The sequence below is a fragment of the Colius striatus genome, chromosome 16, assembly GCF_028858725.1.
Source record: "Colius striatus isolate bColStr4 chromosome 16, bColStr4.1.hap1, whole genome shotgun sequence".
NCBI lineage: Eukaryota > Metazoa > Chordata > Aves > Coliiformes > Coliidae > Colius > Colius striatus.
The window spans coordinates 15416062-15431445 of NC_084774.1; the positions used below are offsets into that span (position 1 = coordinate 15416062).

Consider the following 15384-nt stretch of genomic DNA (forward strand, 5'->3'; position numbering starts at 1 on the left):
AAAGTAACAAGGTCTTGGTATGGAGAAAGACAAGCAGTATATGTGCTTCAGAATGAGAGTGGTTGAGAAAAAAATAGGAATGCTTTTCTGATGTTCTTCCTCTTGGGAGTTGGTGAACCATGTCACAATAAATGCAACAGGATTACTAATGAGTTTCCCAGAATTTCTCAGCTTTGGCTGGGAGAAAAATATTGTGAGAAAATCAAAGTATTGTGTTTGTGGAAACCAGAAAGCATAAAATAACAGTACTAAATTTTATGCAAGATTCAAAATGATGTCTTAATTTGCCTAGTTTCTTAGGCAAACATTCCTCCTTCTTCTTATTTTGATGTCCTCCAGCCTGAAAATCTTTGGTCTTCAACCTGATTTCATAGAGTATCATCAATTTGAAGATTTTGTATAGTTGCTAAATTTTTCTGCTATGGAATAGTATTGAGAAGTACAATATTGTCTGAATGTGATCTCTAAAATAGACCACTTCAGAGAAGGAATCCTTACATTTCCAAAAAATAACCCTGTGCTTGAGTATTTTGTGGTATTTCTGTCCTGAGTTTTGGGGAAGATTTGAAAAAAAACCCCATCACTGGAAATGTGAGAATTTCTTTGCAGAGGACCATCGTTTGTCCACAGTAAGCTTCACACAACTCCTAGTAATCATGGTCTTTTAAATGAAGATGTTGGAAAGGTCTTCAGCTTTCAGTATTGAGGAACTTGCATGCAGCAAGGGAACTAAAAAGAAAGCTCTAAAATAGTTCAACTCTGCCTTTGGTCACTAGTTGAATGTTGGACAGAGAAATGATATGTCATAGGATATGTCTACGTATATGTCATAGGATGTCTGTTTATTCCGTCCTCCTTTGAGGTGGAAGTACTACATGAAACACCTATCCAGAGCTTCTTGTTTTGCTTATATTCAGAATTCCTCTTAAATGAATGAAAATATGAGCTAAACTGTTGATTTTTTTATTTTTATTTTTAGAAATTTCTCATTAAATAAATTATTAAAGATTTTCAAGAACCTTTGAATACAGAATGCTTGTGTGACCTGATCTAAATAGACCTGCCTTGGCAGGGGGGTTGGACTAGATGATCTCTAAAAGTCTCTTCCAACCCTACCATTCTATGATTGCATAAATGGGATTTATTGAATTCAATGCCCATGAGAGATGAGCTTGCACGTGCAAATCTTGTAAACAGCTTAAATCTCTTATTACTTCAAGGAAAACCTCTCTGTTTCTCATCAGCTTGTTACGAATAATGTCCTTTGCATGCTTTATTCTAGTACCATCAATCAAAACAGAGCCCATTGATGACTATGATCCAGCCTTAATCTGCAATACAGTACACAGTGGTCTGGGAACAGTAACACAGCCTTACTATTCACAGCATACAATGGCCACCGAATCCCCTTCCTGTCTTGTGGCCACTATGGCTCCTTGCCAGCAGTTGCGCTCAGGCCTTTCTTCTCCTGATTCTCGATACCATCAGCAGAATCCAGCCGCTGTAATATACCAAAGAAGCAAGAGCCTCAGCCCGAGCCAAATGGGCTACCAGCAATCCAATTTGATGGCTACACCGGTTGCTATTTCAGATGCCCATAGGTCAGTGCTGGTGCACGCTGGTTCTCCAGGCCAAACCTCAGCAGTGCTCCACCACTCTCCAGGCAACCAGCAGTCTTCTCCAGTGATCCACTATTCTCCAACCAACCAGCAGCTGAGGTGTGGAAGTCACCAAGAATTTCAGCACATCATGTGCTGTGAAAATTTTACCCCCAATATTGCAAGATCCAGCCAGCCCCAGGTCAGTCAAGCACAAAGGTTAAGTCCAAGTTCATATCCTACCGTGATTCAGCAGCAGACAGCCTCAGGCCAGCGAGCAGCAAAAAATGGACCACCAGTTAGCGACCAGAAAGAAATGTTACCAGCTGGGGTCACTATTAAGCAGGAACAGAATCTGGACCAAGCATATCTGGATGATGGTAAGCACCGCTCTTCTCTTTGATGGGTTGGTTTGCCGGAGGGAGGGACAAAGTTTAGGACTTGTAAATTCCACCTGTTCCTTGGCACGAAAGCAACATGGCCTCTTTTTGATGAGTGTGGATACTTGTTGTTTGCTCATGCTTTGGTCTTTCATCAGCTGCATTTTTGGTAGATGGCAATGCACTCCAGCAACCGAGCAAAAACCAGTGTTGTGCAGAAACACTGTCTTGCTTCGTGCCGTGGAGTGCTCTGTCAGGTTGCAGGTCGTTGCCATTTTGTTTCCATGTGCCAAAGGTTAGTTTGGAAAATGGAGAATCTGAAACAAAATGCACTTTAAAATTATTTTTTTATTATTCATCTCAGGGCAAAGTCCACTTTGTAAAATGCTTTTGTACGTTTTATACCAAAAAAAAAGCCCATTGAGCAGTCTATCAAGGCCTGTAATGAATGGGGTAGTGCTGCAGGCAAAACTATTGCAGATGTTCTAGATGAACAGTAGGACATTGATAAGTAAAACAATGGTGTTTGTTGTTAGCCCAGCAGATTTAGCCTTTAGGACTGAATATAAGTTAGAGTAAAGCTTTCTTTGAGCATATCCTGCTTATTCTTAGGTAGGCAGTTATTGGCGTTCTGGTTGATTGGTTCTTTTATTAAAATACGTTCCTTGCAAGAGGAAGTCAATGCAAAGTTAATAGTGCAGATGGACACTGCAGTCATAAAGACCAGTAGTAAAACTGCCATTGATTTTAGTGGGAGCAAAGTGAAGTTGCTGGTTATGTTGCTGCAAATACAAGGTGTTCTTATGCATGAAGATCTGATTCTCACATCTATTCACTGCTGCTGTCCTCTCAGTCTAGGCAACTGCATGCATGGTTTGATCTTGTGAACGTGCATTATGTGCTTTGTAAACACCCAGTAGTTTGGGAGTTTTAGTGCAGTTACTCACCTAGAGTTGTGAAATTGTGTCCATGGAAGTTTTACTTTCTTCATGTCAGGTACTGAGTGCTCTGTTGCTGAATCATGTACAGTCTTCATTGCTGCTTTTGTGGGCCCAGTGGAGTTGGGATGGTTTTCTGCATTAGTCTGTTTGAAGTGTGGTTGATATAGCTTTGGTACCATCACAGTAAAATCTGAAGAGTTACTCTCTTGAGTTGGGTTTTAAGAATGAAATTGACTTAAGATGTTTGCTGGATCCGCAAGAATACACCTAAGTAAAATCCACTTCCCATTCACGGAATAGAGCATGTTAAGAAAGTAGGATAATCTTTCTAATAGGAAAAGTGATCACTGCGTTTTAAGGTACTTTTAATATGAGAAGCTGAGAGATTCTTCCATGTTTCTAAAAATACTTGATACAAACCTTGTAAAAGATATAGGGGAAAAAAAAGAATATGAAGTTAAAGCTAGAAACTTCACAGTGGAGCCAAAGTCTGCTTAAATGAACTCACAAAATGGACTGCAATATTAATTTCACTGGGTTTTGGATCAGGCCAGTAATATCTAACTACAGCATAGCTCACAAGGGATGCACTTGACCTTAATGTTAAGAGGAGCCATTAGGACGAATAGCAGCAATAATGAAATTGCTAGCTTCTGCCTGGTTGACTTGAATTGATTTCAGCTATCAATTATGCCACCCAAGTCAGGCCAGGCGAGATTGGTCACATGTCGTCTCTTTACTGGCCTCAGTGAATTTACATTAGTGAGAAGTGTGGCTTGGAGAACTGTGATTTACTTTAGGACTTTGCAAAACATTTCATTCTGAAATGTTGAAGACTTGAATTGGAAAGCCACTTTGTTTGCTGCTGGGCAAAAGTGACTCAGAACATAACAAAAGCCATGTTTTTCCTGACTAGAAAGTTTATTTTTGTGCCTTATAGTATTAAAAGAAAGCAAACCCAAAGGATCATGGAGGCTTTACCCTCAAATCCCTTTTATCCAGAAAGCTCTTCTGAGATAAAGTGAGCTGCTAGGCCTTGCTGTGATTTGTCATGGACAGATACTGAGATGAGGGTTCCCCAGCCAGGCTTGGCATGAGAGCACTGCACAGCCACTGGTGCAGAGGCTCTTAGGCAATCACTGTCTTGGTGTCTCTCGCTTCCCTTCACTCTTCTTCCCTTCCCCCATCTTCCTCCTCCCTCTTCTTTGTTCTTCTTTCTCCATATTTCTGCTGACAGTCCAGCTTTCGTGCCTTTCTATGGTGTGAACTCCTCCTGTCAACTCTCGTTCTCTGCCTTAGTGGTTAAAGTGCCTTCTTGGTGTTCTGGACTTTGCTTCTATTCTGAGCTTTGCCATGAGCTTCTTGAGTGACCTGGGACAAGCCCTGCTCCATCAGTTCCTTGTCCCTTGAGACTATTGCCTCTAAGAGTGGATACACTGTCCCAGTCTTTGAGCTCTCCTGAAGTGACTAGAGAAGAACATCTCATAGCTAACACAGTTGCTGTTTCTCTTTACCTTTTCCAGCTTCTTGCTGCCACTGCTGGCAGAACCCTTCATTATTTTCTTATCTTCCCTGCTGTTAAAAAAATAAGCATTTGTTGTCCTTCCTGAGACCATGGCTTGTTTTTTGCTCAGTCTTCACTGCTCCATAGAACACGTAATACTAGAGGCTTAGCCTGTCCTTACTTCTGCCTTGTGAAAATAAGAACTGGTTCCACCTCCATGGGAAGATTACAGTAAAATGTGTGACCATAGCTCACAAAGATTTAATCTCTCAAGGTCGAATATCACTAGCAGTGCAGCCAAAACAGCACAGACCTTAGGGCAGATGATGCAAGTATTTACCTGGCTTAAGTAGGTTTTGCCATGTGTGAGGACCTGTGTTTGTACAGTAGCTGCACAACTGATGCCATCCATACTGGCTACCTTAATAGTAACTTTAGCATATCTGTAGCTCATTTCTGACCATACTGCAGATGTAGAGACCTGCCATGTGCTTTCTTGGAAGGAGACATCTGCCTCTACCCTCCTCTTGCTACTGCTACCTTAGAGCAAGAGATACCTAGCTCTGCTTATGCAGCCCCTTTGTAACTTCTCAACTTTCCCCTCCCAGAAAGAATTCTAAAACCTGTGGTTACTGGCAGGAAGGCTCTGTCAAGTCACAGAGGCTGGATTTGGAAATGCAGCCATTAGGGAGACTGATGCAGGTTAGACAGTGCCACACATGTATACCTTCATGTGCATATCCCTCCCTGGACCTCCATATCTGTCTGTCCAAAAGAAATAAATAGCTGTAACTTTTAGGCATAACATAGTGTAAAGATGAAACCCCAGGGGAAGGTGCTATTCATGAAAAATTGGCAGAGAAACCTTTGTTACACACCTCTGCTGCAGAAATTCATTACCACAGTCAGGAGATCTTTCAAGGTGCATTAAGTGTCCAGGCTTAATGGTGAAAACCAGTGATTAGCTTCAAATGCAAGTGAAAGTAGGGACAAGAGAGTGCTCAGCACATTTCAGCCAAGGACTGATCTTAACATTCTTTACCACCCACAGTGGTAAAAGTTACACAAACAACCACAGAAATATGCTGACAAATAGAACTTAGTTCTTCCAGGACCTCCTGAGCAATCAGATTATCTCTTTAAAGCACAAACCTGGTTAAAAAAAATTGTTATTTGCAGCAGGATCCAAAATCCTTTGGTGGGGCAAGATGGAGAGAGAGACTTGGGCACTGGTTGTGCCCTGGGCTGCCCACACTCATGCTGCAGAGCCAGAGGTTTCCTGTGTTGCCCTGGGGAAGCCGTGTGCACAGTTCCCCATCTGTGACACAGAGGTATCGAGATTGTGTGACAAGAGCAATAGGAGGATAAATGCATCACAGACTCTCAAGCAGTCAGATGTGACAGATCTAGAAGTGCCTTGTAGAGATTGAGTGTCGAGTATGGTGTTAGGCTCTTTCCATAGACAAATAACGGGCGTGTGGCTGTTTTCTTGAATGTTATCAACTTGCCTTCCTTAGATTTAGTTAATCTTGTCAGTGTGCTTTTTACTTTACAAAGAAAAATGATTGCCATTATTCTAATAGTAACTGTGTAACCACATCTGACACTCAGAACTGTCTGCTTGGTGCATCAGTTCTAAATTATTTTTGGTGCAGCAGTAATCTTTGATGGGGAGGAGAAAAGCAAGGCAGATGCTTGTGTAGTGGTTTATCAGACTGCTAATCAGCAGAGATGCTTCATGGTTAACTCATGTATTTCACAGAAAATTTCAGATGCAGCAGATACTTCCTTAGAAAATGGATCTGGAGGGTGTGAAGTGTGGTGCTTGTAAATCACCCAGTACTTTCCATCACCTTTACTATGAGTGATGTGTTAATTTACACAGTTTTACTCCTCAGCACAGTCACCAGTGCCCTAACTGTGGTCATCCAAGAGCATTCAGAGTGCGTAAGGTCCCTGCATTCTCTGTTCTTTCATTCAACAGCAAAGAAATCTGCAATCTGTCTCCACAGTGGCATGAAGTGAAATTCAAATTCTTCTTGCCTCCACATTCAGGAAGAATCTTTCTTTATTGACCAGCTTTTTTCTCCTTAAGCCAGTAGCTGTTAGACACAGGCTTGAGCAGGGTGTACCTCCAGGAAACCCTGGGTCTCCTGGGGACCCAAGCAGCAAAGCTACTGTGTCAGCCCTGAGTAAGCAGCAGTTGGGGGCTGAGCTCTGTCCTGACGTCTTCAGCCTCTGACTGCCCTTCCCGCAGCACACAGCCCACTCTGCATCTGTGCTGGTCCCACGTGCTCCTTGAGGAGACCAGAATATGTGTGGGGGCGAAAGGAGAGGGGCCAGTCAGCCAGGAGGGAAGGCAGGACACGGCCCACCTCGCAGCCAGCATGGTCCTCAGGATGCTAGAACATTGTGAACATCCTGCTCTCCCTCTCCAGCCCCTGCACAGCAATGGAGAAGGGGGTGGCATGAAGCCAGCTGTGTCAGCATGCTGCCAGCTGGGGATTTCCCTGTGCTAGGGGAACCTCAGCTGCGTGGTGAAAGCAGTTTTAAGCCCTCTGTGCGTTAGAGCAGTTGAGCTAGACTAGCAGGGGCTGGAGAGCTGGCCGCCTGCCTGGCTGCAGAGAAGCTGCTTTTCTCTCTTAACACTATATTGATTTTATTCCCAGAAAGCACAGAAGATAATGGCTTTAGGAACATGTTTTAGTTTGGTCTGTAGTTGTTTTCATCCTATGTCCAAGCACAGAGTAAAACAGCAGTGCACGACAGAAGTGGAAGTGTTCCTGGTTGCTGGCATTTTAGACAGGAGTGAATTTGAATGTTGCAAATGGGCTGTGGTTCAGTTAGAGCAACAATTTGCATCAAAAAAAGCCATGCTCTGTTTTTAATTAGAACTACTTTTCATACAAGGTGTGGTCATTTCTGCTCAGGCAGAGTTTGACTAAGAGTGAAGCATGTACATTCTCCAAAACATTTTGCTCAAACACTCTAGCAAATCTATGTATTCATCAGACATCCTTGAAGCTCTGACTCAGTTTATTCCAGATTTTCTGTCTTCTCTTGGGACCTTACAGCACTCTGTGGGTACACTTCATGCTTTATTTTTGGATCCCCGCTATTGTGTTTTTTGTCACATTAGGACCTAAGTGCCCCAGCAATTTGCCTGAGTTTTGCTTTTCTAGATGCAATGAAAAGAACAAAAAGGTGGTTCTGTTCCCCAAAGTCATATATTGGCAAAAAACAGCAAGACCATTATATCTGAAAGCTGGTCTTCTGGATTGTGTCTAAGCTTGGCCTTTCAGCAAACTATTTAATTTCCCTGTACCTCAGCTTACCATCATAAAAATTGTCTTTTTATCCTTCTCTGTAGTACAGTCAAGCATCTAATTAATTCATGTTACTAAAACTCACGTGGATTCTCAGAAAAAAAAGCTGCACACCAGAATAAGAACTAAGTATTTGTATTGTTATGGCAGGCTGGCATCTGATGTTCTTCACCTCTAGAAACTTTTCAGTATTTGAAAGTTCAGACAGATCCAGCCCCTTGTTGAGGCTGCTCTTTCCCTTGCACGTTCTGAGCAGCTGTCCTGCTGCCTAAAAACATGCAAAACAAAACAAAGCGAGAAAAAGAAAAACCCACACATCCAAAATCAGCAGTGGAGGAAGGAAGAAAATGAATCAAGTGATTAAAACCATAGTTCCACTGGCACCTCTTTGTTCTTGAGCTCAGGAATCTTTAATTGGTGCAGTAAGTGCCCACAGGCAAGTTGTGTTACAAAGCGTTTCCTGTTCAAAAGAACATGCAGACTCCATTAGGAGACCACGGGCACTGCTGCCAAGAACTGACACTGCAGGATGGTGCTGCAGTGGGCAGGGTCTCACCACGAACTGATGCACCAAGGCAGTAAATCCCAGTTGTAGCCGTTGGCTGGTGGTAGACATGCCACCATTTGAAAGCTATACCAGTGGACTGTTATCAGCAGAAAGTGCTCCATTTTTGGAAGGCATCAAGCAATTTTCAATGATAGTTTTGAAATATTGGCAAAGAGTTACTTGAAAAAAAGAAGTTGTTCATGCAGTTGGGAATTGAAAGCTTCTAAACCACAATAAAGTCCTTTCCCAGACTTGCTGTCCATTTACTCTGCGCTCATGGCATTCCTTAGACAGTCTGAATCACAGACAGCAGACAGCTCTTATAAAGAAGACCATAGACACCCATCTGTTGGAAGACATCTGCCAACATAGACCATACATTTACTTTTATTCCTTTAATCCACTTTCAATTTAAAGGGATAACAACAATAACAGTTTTCAGTCCAGTGACACTATTCACCCAGTGCAGAGAAACAGTAATGAATTAAAATAGTTTCGCTGCAGAAAGAAGCACACAAGCTTTTTCCCCAGCTGTTACAGATGGGTGAAGAGAGGTGGCTTGCCCTAGATGATGAAGAAAGTCACTGGTAAAACTCTAACTTGCCTAGGGGATCCCGGGCTGCCAGGTCCCCGCAGCCGCATCCCTCGCACAGACAGGGGGGGTACCAAGGGCATGTGAACCTGTTGCCCAGCGAGCAGGAGCTGGGGCAGTTCTGGCTGTGCTGTAGGTTGTTGAAACACGTGTTGCACTAAAGAGAGGGATCAGCAGAGCTATTCTCTCACTTTTCTCATGTTTCCATCTAACTCACTCCTTTTATGTTGTATATATCAAAGAATATTACCTGCTTTCCTGAAGTAGACAACCGATTGATTGATGGCATGTAGTAGGCTACCTGTCACCAAAACCAGATATGTCTGCTAGGGATACCCTCATTTCTTAGGGTAAAGTCTGGAGATGGAGCAAAGGTGTTGCATGAGCAAGTACAGGACGTAAGGAAAACGAATCAGTGGTCTTCCTGCCAGCTAGGGGTGATGCTGGGTGTTTTACACAGAAATTCTTTCGGCTCAGTCAAAATCATAACTGTTTTGACAACTTTTTTTTAAAAATGAGGGCTTTGGAGATGAGAGGCAAGAAATGTGTGGATAGGAAATGGCTTATGACAAAACTGTGCAAAGCAGGAAAGGGGATTAACTCCTTCTAGCGCTAAATTCACCATTTTGCATTGAACCAGAGAAGGGCTCTCTGGAAACCTTTAACAAGGCTTGCTTTACACTTAGGCAGCTTACCACAGAACTGTGCTGCTTAAGGTGGTTGGGGTTTTTATTTATTTTGCTAACACAGCTATTATGGTAAAAGCTCTTGTATAGACACAGCTCTGTTGGTGCAAAAACACTGGAATTAGCACCGTTTATGCCAAGTCAGGGAACCACCACCAGCTGTTTCACCGAAAGGCTTTTGTACTGGGATGACTATGCATTGGAAGAAGGGTATCCACCAGTAATGCCAGTGTTGCCAAGCTGGCTAAACTTGCAGGAGTGACTTATTATATGCAGTAGAAGGGATTTTCTCATGGTCAATAATTGTATGAGCTCAGCCTGCTTGCTTTGTATGTCGACCACCTCAGTATGAATCCTGGTGCTAGCAGCTTCCAGAAAAGAATATGCAATGTGCTGAATTCATTTATTAGAGAGGTGCTTTGCTGAGGGTAGGTGTACTATAGAAAGAACCTGCAACTAGGTATGTATTGGTCCTCACAGTTTATCCTGTTATCTCCTCTTTAACATTAGCAAGATGTAATTGAATAAGCATAGCCAGTGAGCTGGCTTATATCCACACGGCAACTCAAAGCTTTTGCTAATTCTTTGCAATTTCATTGTGAGTCTTGCAATGTTTATAGTAACTTAAAAGTCACTGTGCAGGTGACTGCAGCAAAATGTGTGAGTTTTTTTATTCTTAGTGAGCTTTTCAAATCAGATCCAAGAAAAAGCAAAACATAAAAAAAATGTGAACTTCAGTGTTTTGGTCTTTCAAAATCCAGGCAGATAAAGATGATGCAACTTTGGGGGTGGGGAGTTGTGATTGCATGATTTAAAAACCTATCTCATGATTATCAGAGCCCTGAGTCATCAAACCTAAACACCTAGGTTTGACATCGCTGTTCTGCAGTTTCATTTGATATCAGTTGTGTTAAGGATACACAAAGGTAGGAAAAGGGTAGGGATCTTTTCTCCCCTTACAGAGCAGGGTAATACACGGGAGGGTTCAGCTCCCCCTGCAATGGCTAGCAGAAAGGCAGCATGAGACATTTTTGAACTGCAATTCTGAAGTCTTGCAAGCAGCTGCAAAGAGCTTTGAAAAGTTTGGACAACATCTGCACATTTCTTTAACTATTGTGAAATAAAATGCCTGGCAAGAATAACCATCTTAAAGATACACAGTCTGTTTATGGTGCAAACTGAAACACAGTTATAGGTCTTCTACTTATGGTGGATTGTCAGCATTATTCACGCAAGCAGAACATTTCCAGTTAAGTTCACATCCTGCCAGGCAATGTTGATAGTTGATGGAGAACTTTTTGTCTGTATAGATCTTTTCTCTAGCAATAATGAGAACCTATAGGTGATTAATTTAAAATCCGTTTTTCTTGCACCTGTTTTTCGTACTTCACTCCTTATGGAAATGTAGTTGTTACTATTGTTGTTTATAAAACCTTGGCCATTTTAAAATAAAAAATTGAGAATGAATCATCTGAATTTCCCATCAAAGATAATTTTCTTACAAGAACTCTGAGTAGTAAGAGCTACTTTTCTCCCCAGCAGAAGGTGGTATGGCCTTATACTCCCCGGTCATTTTATAGTGCTGCTTACTCACCCGTTCCAAGAGACTTCTATGTTCTAATTTGGATGCAGTATGATTTTAGAAGAATTTTAAAAGCAGACTGGACCAATATGCAAAAAGACAATCCTGCACTGGCTAAGAGATGTCCTCATAGGTCATTCCTACTTCTCTGATTTGAAAAACAAGCAGCATATCTGTAGTTGTGCCAGCAAGAGTCAGAGACAGGGGAAGAAGAGCTAATACTCAAATACTCAATTCCCTTCCCAGCATATTAGCTCCTAATTTGAGTTTTCAGCCAGCTACTGTCTTTCACACTCTTTCTCACTCTGTGATATTGTTTTCTGTGTTTACTAAGAAGAAACCAGAGGAAGGTAAAGGCAACCTAAAAAAGTATAAACACCACAGTTGTGTCTGAATCTTCAATCACTCAAAGTCCCCATCTTTTGCTTTTGCAAGCACAGAAATCTGGGCATACATCCAGCTGTGAATTTTACAGATGGATTTTCTCTCTAGAAGGGATCTCCACAAAACCCCTAAATCCAAGTTCTCTCAACTTTGGAAACATTGATACTCACGTGCACGTCTGCTAGAAATACTACAGTTTGTTTGGTAATTAAAACTGATATCTCTATATCCAGACCAGTGGTCTGATAGAAATGACTTTGAAAACTTGGTCTTGAGTTGGATTTAACCAGTAACAGGTATAAAAGAGTTAAATCTTCAGCTACTGTTAACTAGAGTAAAACCACTGAGGATCAAAGGATTTCTAAAGTGATGCCCATGTGACTCAGCAGAGCAACACTATTTTACTTAGTGTGAAACTGGTCTAAGACTCTCCATCCTCCTGCAGGTTCTCTGAATCAACACAGTTCCCATTTTAATCAGCCCATGTCCTTTTGTGAGTTCTGAAATTGGAAACTGTGCATTCCAAAACATAGGCTAAACTCTGCCCTCAGCTGAACAAACATGATTTCTTTAGAATGAAAATGTAGTAGAACTAGATTTGGTGAGAAAAGTATTCTTGACTTCTGCCTGTGCATGTTGAAGTGAGTGACAGGTTTACATCTAAGGGAGAATTTTTCCACATGGATAATTGTCAGGTGTGAAAGTAAAGGTCAAAGCAGACTGTTATTTGCTTCCACCCAGCTGTGTTCATTTGGGCACACTCTGACTTGTGGGTGGTGGGAGGGTGCTGGCAGTGTGGTGGTCATGTGCCAGACCTGTTTGTGCACCAAAGGAGTGTGCACTGAATGACCAGAAAACCTTGAGGCCCTGCAGAAATAGTTGGATGACATCACAACAAAGTGACAGCATACTTTAGTCCGGTTTCAGTGTTTATGTGTTGACTTGTTCTGCCTTTGTGCAAGGACTCTGAACCTTTGCTTTCAATGTGCAAAGAACAATTTGGGCCAGGGTAAAGCAGCAGTAAAATAGAGGAGTGAGTTTGCAATCATTCCCTCTGATCATCTCTAGTCAAAGATTCCCAAATTGTGGTGTGGTGTGGTGTGGTTTGGTTTCGTTTCTTAATGATGAATGACTTCATCATCTGTGAATGAATTGTGCTTAATGTAGGACAAATAGTGAGACACATGAATGACTCTTATGACATTTGCAATGTCTCAATCGGCGCTGGTTTATTTAGGTGGTTTCTAAGTTTCTTTGGAAAGAGTGAGAATGACTAAATGAAAGGGGAGACACTTCAGAGGTATGGAAGTCAATGGTGAAAGTATTGTGACAGTTAAACCTCCCTGGGTTAAATGTCTGTCATTATGAGCAACACAGCGTCGGTTATTTTGTAAGAGCTTGGTTCCAGGAGACTCTGTAGCCACAAGGCCAAAGGAAGCTGGATGATGTACCAGACATTGCATTCCCTTTATGGTCAAATACCTCCTGGTGCTCATGCCCTGTCTTCATCAGTCACATTTGGGTTTCTGATTCTTACCATGAGGCAGCAGGCCTGTTCTCCAAAAGTGCTTGTGAAGGTCCTGACTTTGAAAGGGACCTGCCCTCAGACTCTCTGTGTGGTTGTGGTGTGTCCAACTTGCTCACAGGCAGTACCTTTGACTGCTGCTTTCCAGGGGAGGGGGCACAGCTGGAGGCACACAAGGCACTGCTATATCCATACATGTTTCTTTGGTCAGTCAGAGCCACTTAAAAATAAGGCTCAGCATTTCTGTAGGTAGTTACCAACACGGGAAGTTGTCCTTAGGACTTGAGGAAGTCACCCAGTTCTAATCACTAAAGATGAAGTAATTTTTAGTTTGTGCAAACTTCTTGCAAAGGCTGGAAACAGTCCACAGACACTGGCCACTGTAGGCATCAGGCAGGTCCAGTGAGCAAATGGGCTTAATCTAATCCAGAACCGAGGTAAATTGGAGGAGGACTTTTAGCAGCTGTATTTTTTAATTACATTGTGGTTTGTGAGTCTTTTTTCCTTAAAATTGCAAGTAATTTTTCCTTGTCTGTTTTTTTTTCTTCACACATCTTCATTTGCTTTGAGTGGGGTGCTCTCTCCTTTGGAAAGAATCACAAGATACTGATTTCCAGCAGGCAAACCCTGGGGTGAGATTTTCAGCTAGATAGGCTGGGTTACAGGAGAGCTCTTCTGTGGTCATCCTGCAGCTTTATGTTTTCAAAGAACTTCTACTGTGTTTTCAGATATGTTTCCTTCTTTTAAAAAAAGCCATTGACTTGAAAACAATTTTTTCCTCAGTATAAATTTTATTGGCTATTATTAAAATAGAAACCACACAAAACTATAATTATATCTGCTTTAGAAATTAGTATGTGAGGACCTTGGTTTTATACTTGATTATGTTCGTAGCTCTTCCTAGCTTCAAAACTAGTGCAAGTTTTAGATCAAGATTAAGACTTCCCAAAATTTCAGACTGTTCTGATAATGGTCTTGGGTTAGATGTAGCATTAAACACTCCTCCAGCTTTTTCTGTCAGGCAGAAAAACATCTCTGCTTTTCAAAAACCATTCCTGAGCACGAGTGTCTCTTCAGAAAGGCTGGAAGAAACCTCTCCTGCATAAGACATTCCAGCGCAGCTCTCGCTCTGGGGGAGTATACCCCAACCATGCAAATAATCTAGCCCTTAATCACAGTTAGGCTGTAAAATTTACCAAGCATTTCAACAGATTGTGGTCAATATAACAAGACAATCATTTCCTCCCGTGTATGCAACCAGAGATGCACACAGTTGATGGCTGGTTTATTACAGGAAGCTCATGTTGCTGCACACAAGCACACTGTGCTGAGGCTGAGGCTAGCACAGCTTGGGAGGTTCAGAGGCTGAGGAACCAGTGCGATCAGCCAAGGGCAGCCTCTCCCCCAGCCTCTGCAGCAGAGGTAATTCACATTGTGCCACACAGACAAAACCTCTCGAGGATTTTTCATTTCAGCACGCACGCTGCATTCAGCCGACAGGCAGATGCACTAGTTATCTGGGGAGTCCCTGTCTGTGGCATCAGACAAAAATGCTTTGGCAGATAAATAAGCAAGGAAATTCATTTTCTTGTCTTTAGCAAACAGTGCGCGCCATCACGCCCGGATAGATCGAATTTGTTATGATAGCAAAACAAGTTCTATGGAAACCATTGTGAACCCTGGAGTGAGGCTGCCCAGGAGAGTTGGGGAAAGCCGCTTTTGTTTGTTGTGCTTGGCATCGTTTTGCTCTGGATGAAGATGCTTTAATTTTGTGGGGAGACCCAAGAGAGCATTCCTCTTTTTCCATACCAGAAAGCCTTCCAAGCTGGCATAAACGTCCCCTCTTTCCAGCTGCTCCTTTCCAAACACACTGTGCCTCCTAAAGATAGTCTTTACAGTGGCTGGAGCTGGTGGAAAACATGAAGCCTGCACGGATTAGCAGAGGAATTCATTTGGGCTGACGAATTGGGTTTCCCTCTATAAACAGCACTAGTGTTTTCATCTTCTGGACAGCACAGCAAGCTTCACGTCCTCCTGCTCCTCGCCCCGCCTCTCCCGCGCTGCGAAACGCCTGTGTCCAGGCCAGCCGTGGTGAAAGGCTCTCTGAGGCCTGCTCGTGGGCGATGGAAAACAGCATGTGCTCAACGAGGCGTTTTCAACTATCTCCCTTCTCAGATAGGTTTTTTCCAACCCTTTAAAGAAGTGGTGTGGTTGTTTTGTTTTGGGGTTTTTTTTCAGTTTATTTTTCTTTCCAGGTAAAAGGGAAATTAAAGTAGTCTCTTCCCCACTGGTTTAGTGGCCTTACAAGCAGCCCACACT

General features: G+C 42.4%; 1 protein-coding gene across 2 annotated transcripts in view; it reads left to right on the forward strand.

Annotated features, from left to right (window-relative positions):
• NFATC2 (nuclear factor of activated T cells 2) overlaps positions 1-15384 on the forward strand; it is an 86709-nt gene that overhangs the window by 56271 nt on the left and 15054 nt on the right. For both annotated transcript variants that reach the window (XM_062008978.1, XM_062008979.1), the window contains exon 9: positions 1283-1978. In XM_062008978.1, the coding sequence (XP_061864962.1) occupies positions 1283-1978 (696 nt within the window). The remainder of the gene's footprint in view (positions 1-1282; positions 1979-15384) is intronic.